At 36.1% G+C, this 6,900-nt stretch overlaps 1 protein-coding gene across 3 annotated transcripts in view; it reads right to left on the minus strand.

The window, feature by feature from the left end:
* Positions 1-4,115: 4,115 nt before the first annotated feature.
* Positions 4,116-6,900, minus strand: part of LOC106758621 (WEB family protein At2g38370) — a 3,672-nt gene continuing 887 nt past the window's right edge. The window contains exons 2-3 of one of the 3 annotated variants that reach the window (XM_014641555.2): positions 5,588-5,870; positions 4,116-5,491 (exon numbers count right to left, since the gene is read on the minus strand). In XM_014641555.2, coding sequence (XP_014497041.1) covers positions 4,377-5,491; positions 5,588-5,870 — 1,398 coding nt within the window. In that variant the 3' untranslated portion in view covers positions 4,116-4,376. Of the gene's footprint in view, positions 5,871-6,900 lie in introns of all 3 variants that reach the window. The other 2 variants (XM_014641556.2, XM_014641557.2) reach the window with 2 other exon arrangements.

The raw sequence follows: 6,900 nt of genomic DNA on the forward strand, positions 1-6,900 counted from the left end.
ATATGTATATGTGTGTATATGTGTGTATATATGTATATGTATATGTATGTATATATGTATGTATGTATATATGTATATGTATGTATATATGTATGTATGTATATATGTATATGTATATGTATATGTATATGTATATGTGTATATATATATATATATTCAAATGTAAGAATTTAGAAAATGGGTTAAAAGAGTGAATATGTGTATTATACTAATAGGATCAGATTTTATTTTTAGTATAAATGGATTTTTAAATATATCTTAATTCATTAGTATAAGCACCCAACTTCTCTCTAGAACTCAGTTCCTTCAATCTTCTCTGCCTTCTCTCTATCACTTCTTCTCACTGAATGATTGTATTGTTGATCAGGTGGTGTTCAAGCGTCCACATCGTATAAGACTCTGTCTCGAACCGATCACTTTCTTCTTTCTTCATTTTAACTGGTAAGTAGTCCTTCCTTTCTCTTTCACTGTTTTAGAACCTAGAACATGCAGTTCTACTGGTTGCATGCAACTAGAAATGTTTTTCTTCAAATTTCTATTAAATCCTAGCTCTAAGAGTTGTCTTCCATCACCACTTTGGTGGATTGTAGGGTTTTGTTAAGTCTTTGTTGTGTCAGGCACTGTTGAGGCATTCTTGTGAGCTGGACAGTTCAACTCTAAGGTGAGGGGAGCTAGGTTCTAGCTTTAAATTGGTTGCATGATGTGTGAAAGTAGTAAACCTTGCATTGGTATGTTGTTTAATTCATTTCTGAGTTCAATAACTTGAGTAATGTGAACTTGAATGTATTTTCTATGAAAATGTGTTGTGATTCCATGAATTGAAATGTGGTTGTGCCTCTTTGTTGTAATTAGTCCTATTGGAAGTGCTTGGGATGAAGAATCTATTGTAATGTTGATTAGATAGAAATTGTAAATGTTTTAGTAGTGTTTTGGGTCAGTTTAGATGAAGTTAGGGAGTGAATTTGAGCAATTGAGGTCTTTAGTGCAACTGGGTTGTTGGGTAGCTAAGATTGACCAATTGTGACTTGTTAGGAACATAAGATTGGTTTAGAACAGGTTAAAAATGGTAGAATTGGATTTGAGCCCCTAAGTTGTGGAAATTAGTGTTTTAAAGGCAAATTTGGGTTTTAATAACTATAAGAATGTTTAAAACCATTCAAACAAGTTTAATTAGGTCTAAGTCATGAATTAGAGGTCTTAGAAGTTGGGGAGAAGGGCTATAAATGGTAAGGGGTGTGTGAGTGCATAATTCTGCAGAACTTGCGTTCTGCAGATTATGCAGACTCGTTATGCGAATGATCTCGCATAGCGAGTCCTTGCTGGAGGGTACTCTCTTTCTGGGTCATTCATTGTGCGAATGACCAGAGAGTGTTGCTCTCTGCCTGTTGATTCACATAGTGAATCCTATCGCTATGCAACTGATGGTGACATTGAGCTACTGCCAATTTAATTAGAAAAGCGAGATAGGCGCAAAGCGAGAAGGTTTGGGGGGTTAGTCTCTGTCTGAGCTCTTGCATAGCGACCTGGGTGCGCTATGCGAGAGACCTGAGGTTTGGTACCCCTGCGAGCTAATTCGTTGTGCGAATTAGGGTGCGCTGTGTGATAATGCTAATTTTTACCATCATCTAAGCATCATTTTAGTGGCAAAATCAACTCCTTTCTAGCTTATAACCTTGTTTTATTCTCATGTTTAGTGTGTTTTCTAGTTTTCTTGTGTTTTATGTAGTATATGCTTGTTTTTACCTCTAATCTCTTTGTTTGAGTTGTGAAATAAATGAATAGGAAGCAATTCTAGTGGAGGAAAACAAGCAAGAACTCAAGGGAACATGTTTTGGGACGATAAAAGATCAATTTGAAGCAAATACCCATGTTGGACGCCTTTGGAAGCTTACAAGAACTTGAATTTTAGAATGCTGACGCTGGGCTGCCGCTGGGCTACCGCTTGAGCGCCATATCTCTGGAATGCTGCCGATGGGCTGTTGTTGGGATACCACCTAAGCGCCAGAAATTCACGCCCGGGCGCCCCTAGGGGGCGCTGGGCGCCCTTTGATGCCTTGTTTTGTGTTTTTTATGGCGCCCGGGCGCCCTTTGGGGGGCACTGAGCGCGACTTTGCGCTGATATGTCAAAATGGGTTATTTAAACATGGGTCTCGCCAGTTTTGGGGATTCTTCTCCTTCTACACTTCATTCTTCACCTAGAGAGATTGGGAGAGGCCCTTGGAGNCTATTTGGGGTGTTAGGAAGCTCTCCCACTCCTCCTTGGGTCTTCAAGCTTCTTCAATGGTGATTTTGCCCCTTTTGGGTTGAGGAAGAAGATGGGTCACAAATTGGAGATGGAGATGCGAAGGGGAGGCGCAAATGGAGCATGGAGCAGCTGCTAAGAACCTTGGGAAAGACTTTGCATCTTCTTTTTGGTTCAATTTCTTCCTTATCTCTTCAATTTTGTAGAACCCTAAGTTCTCCTCCATGGAGGGCTTTTCCTATTTGTTGAGATTAGTTGTAAAACATGGAATTCTTATGTATTTTGTGATGTTAATGATATATGCTTTTCCAATTCATGTTAGTATATGATTTCTATGCTTAATGCTTGTTGTGGCTTGATCACCCATGACATGAATTTTGGTTCTTGATGTATTGAGAAATATGATTGAACCTAGAATTGAAATTGAATACTTATTTGATGGAACTGAGAAGTTTGTGAATGCATGAGAATGAAATGGATGAATTCTAGTCTTGACAAATTGTAAATACACTATGTTGTTAAATTCCTTGCACACCAATTGTTTGATAAAATACCAAAAAGAGTTTCTTGTGTTGTTTTTATGCACTTTGATGTGTAATTGAGTTATAAAAGGAAGAATTGTCATGTGTTGCACAAGTCCCTTAGGAGAGAACGATATTTATCACTTGCTACGCTGCGACCGGTGCATTTGCCGTTGGTTTTGCAGTCTCAACACTATGCGAGAAGCTCCTATCTTGCCTTGTGGATAGGGTGCACTGAGCGAATTCTTTGAGTCCAGTTTACTCTTTAGCTCTTGGCTTGGTTTGAATTAGGTATTTATGATGATTTAAATGCAAAGCATGATTGTTGTGATGTGGTTAGATTGCAAGTATGTGAAAGTATGAGTTTTGTTTAGTGTGGAAAGTGAAATGTAAGGTTATTGGACGTAATTCCGTGATCTCAAGGAGAGGATTCATGGTGGTGCCTTAATATGTTAGAATGATTTGCATGGAAGCTCAGTCTTGAAGGTCGTCCTGATACTCCAATAGTCTTTCTTCTCACTTTAACTGCAAGTCTACTTCTCACTCTTTTATTGTATTAAAATGTTGACTACTTTATTACATAGTTTCTATATATAATGGGGATATTACATATTGAACTTCGTTTACAATTTATTGGTTTTGCTACATATTCTTCTAAGAAGATATTAATTATTTTGTTTTACTTTTATGTGGTATTAACGTCTATTAAATATAAATTCTAATTTAAATAACTATTATAATTTACCCTCAAATTAAATGAAAAAAGCATGTTCATCACAAGGTAAAAAAAATAAAAGTAAAAATAAAAATAAAAATTTATAAAGAAAAATAACTAAAGTGAATGTATGACAACAATTCTGAACAAAAATAATATCACAGCTCACTAATGTTTAACCCTTTTTACCATTATAACTCTAGTACTCACTAAAGCACTTCAACTAAAATATGATAAGTAGGTTGAACAATGTAACATAATTAAAGTAAAAATGATAAACAATAGCAAAGGATAATATATGGAAAAAATTTCCCAAATAATACATTTTCAAAAAATAAATCAAAATGGGTCCGGTGGCAAAATAATTCTTGTAATGGGTTTGTTTACTGTGCACTTCGGAAATTCAGTTCTCTAAGAGCCCAATTTCCACTTCCAATTTGCAGCTCCGACCAGAAAAGTCCATCAAAAATTTAATAAGGAAAAAGTTCCTAAATTTATAAAAACTTTTGATTAAGACTCACGTATACATTAGTTTTTCTTCATGCATTTCACAATCTTTGATCTCATTTCGTTTTCAATCAAATGCTTCATATTATTCTTACTCTAGCTTCTCATAGAACTGTGTACAAATTATAGCAGTAAAAGAACACTAGGCAAATGAAAAATTACAACACCACGATAGAAGAGGTTATGAATTCATATATGAATCATCTCTACAACTAGCATAATAAGTCAATATACATTATACAAGCAGGATTGCAACCTTAAAAAAACAGTTAAAATACAAGATTTCTATTCAAGCAACCATAACAACAGAATCAGACAAGCACTGATAAAAGATACAGCTATAGACTAGCTTTTGGCACTGCTAGATTGAGCAAATAGTTCAAACAATGGATCACCTCAAATTCAGGGTTGGCTTCTTCTTGTTCTTCTGCTGTTTTGACAAAATATGAGAGAATCGTGCAAATCCAAATTTATTTCTCTTGGTAGAAAACAACTTACGGCCACTTCCTTTCTCAATTTGTCTGTCAATTGGTGGATCAATGTTTTGTTTACCAAGCATCTGACCCAAAGACACATTCTGTTTCATTGAGATTCTTTCTCCAGCTTCAAACTCTTGTGGTTGAAGAAGCTTTCTGCTAAGGATTTGTCCTATTGATAGGGTTGATTTTAGAACTGGTTTTGCTTCATCATTTACCAGATGCAACCCATTAACATCTAGTAACCGAGGATCTCTCCAATGATGAGAGGAACAAGAGGTTTTGAATTTGGTGGGGTTTTGTATAGAGCGTCTTTTGTGACCCTCCGAGCGCCAATTCCTTAAAGCCTCTTCAACCTCTACCTTGTCTCTATTTGCAGCTTCTACCCTTTCCAGAGCTTCTTCAAGGGCCTTCTTGCTGGTTTTAACTTCCTCTGTAGCTTCTTCTACCCTTTTCAAAATGTCCATGTTTGACAAATTTGTTTCATCAACTTCAAGCATTGCATTTGCAACTCTCTTCCTAGATTGTTCCTCTGCATCATGGGCTTTGCATGTCAGAGCGGTATACTCTTCAAATGAAAGAGTAATCTGATTTCCAGGTAAACTCTCATTTTCATGATTAGATAATGCGTTAATTTCTACAAGGGCAAAAGCTTCTGCTGCTTTAGCAGCTTCTTTCATTTTTCTGGCTGCAACCAATCTGATTTCAGCAGTTCTTATCATTGTTTTTGTCTGTTCAATCTCAGACATGGTTCTCAGAACTTCTGCTTTTGCAGATTCTCCCATTATTTTGAAGTTCTCGGCCTCAGAACTCAATCTCTGGAGCTCTCTAGTAATAACCGAAGGATCATCTGAAGCATCTTTTATTTCAGCCCCTTTTGCTATTTGCAGCCTTAATCTGGTATGGTTTAGCTCTTCCTCAAGAGAAGATATTTTTGAAGTATTTTGAGCTAACCTCTCACGTGTTTTCTCAAGTGAGATTCTTTCCTTCTCTAACTTCTTATTGAGCGATTCGACAGAAGTTCGGACATCTGCGAGATCAACAGTAGTTCTGGTTAAATTCAACTTGGCCTGCTTCAGTTCCTGTAATATTAAACCCGGCACAGATGGAAGATGGGAAGCAAAACCTTGTCTGGAAGGTTGAAGAACATTCAATTGACTCATCTGGTTTTCCTTTTCTTCATTCTCTTCAACAGCTGATTTTCTATAACATTCGCCAAGCTGAACATTCAAATTCACTTCAGACTGCTCTTTCTGTATCTTTGATTTCAATTCTTCAACAAGCTTTTTGGTACTTTCCAATTCTTTCAACACATCAAGAGTTTCCCTTTCTTTCAAGATCAGTTCTTTCTCCAATACTGAAGCCTGCTCCTCCAGTTTTTCAGCGCTGAGCTCTGCTGAGTGCTGCTGCTAACCAAAGATGGGGATAGTTGAGATACTTGAAAATTTAACTCAACCAAATACTTGAAAAGGAAATTTGACGAAAAACCCAATATTAACAGATAAAGTAAGTATAATGGCAAGGACAAAACGTAGATAGAAATCTCTTAGTACTTTTGGTGTTCTCTGATCAAAATTGAAGTTTCAATTTATTAGTTGGCATAATATACATTCGGGTTAAAGATCAACACAGGTTACTGAAGTATTTAACTTTTTTCCTTAAAACACCAATAGTTTCATTCCAATTTACCAATCAAGAAATTAATACAAAGATAGCATTTTTATCTTTTTTCCTTAGATTTTAAAACCATTCTCCATAAATTACTTAAACTACAGTTCATGGGATCCAATCCTCGTACAACACAGATAGAAAAACAAGGAGAGAGGGATTTGAATAAAATTTGTTGTTTGCTTCAAAGGTTTAAAGGGAAGGGAAAATTAGAACCTCAAATACTTCCCTTCCAATTAAGAGTTCTCTTCTCAAAATAAGATGCTTTTATTTTTCCAGTTCCTCTCCTCAATTGAAACTAAACCGTAAGTCCAAGGTTCTAAATTGCAACTACAGTCATGGTTTTGTCACAATCCATGACATTACCGAAAACTAAAAACAAATACAACAAATGCGGCCTCATAAGCCTTGAAATTGTCGCACAATTGCAGCTGCAAATCATTTTTGAAACCTTGAAAGAGTCTGTAGATCTTTTAAACCTTAAACAAGATTTTTAAACAACAGCCCACAACCACAATTTTGAACGCAATGTGAAGGTTTTTGAAGCCTCCGACCACAATTATAGCTGCAATTTCCTGCAATACCAAGAACTCAACAAAAATAGACTCTGCGACCACAATTCGAAACCTTAATCTTCAAAGAGTTCCTTAATCTTAAACCACGAGCCAAAGGAAACAAGGAGAAACAACCTAGAATCACAACAACAACAAAAAAAAAAAAAAAAAAAAAAAAAAATACAATTTTTCGATAGCAAGCATTAAGGAAACAGCA

Source organism: Vigna radiata, chromosome 4 (genome assembly GCF_000741045.1).
Source record: "Vigna radiata var. radiata cultivar VC1973A chromosome 4, Vradiata_ver6, whole genome shotgun sequence".
NCBI lineage: Eukaryota > Viridiplantae > Streptophyta > Magnoliopsida > Fabales > Fabaceae > Vigna > Vigna radiata.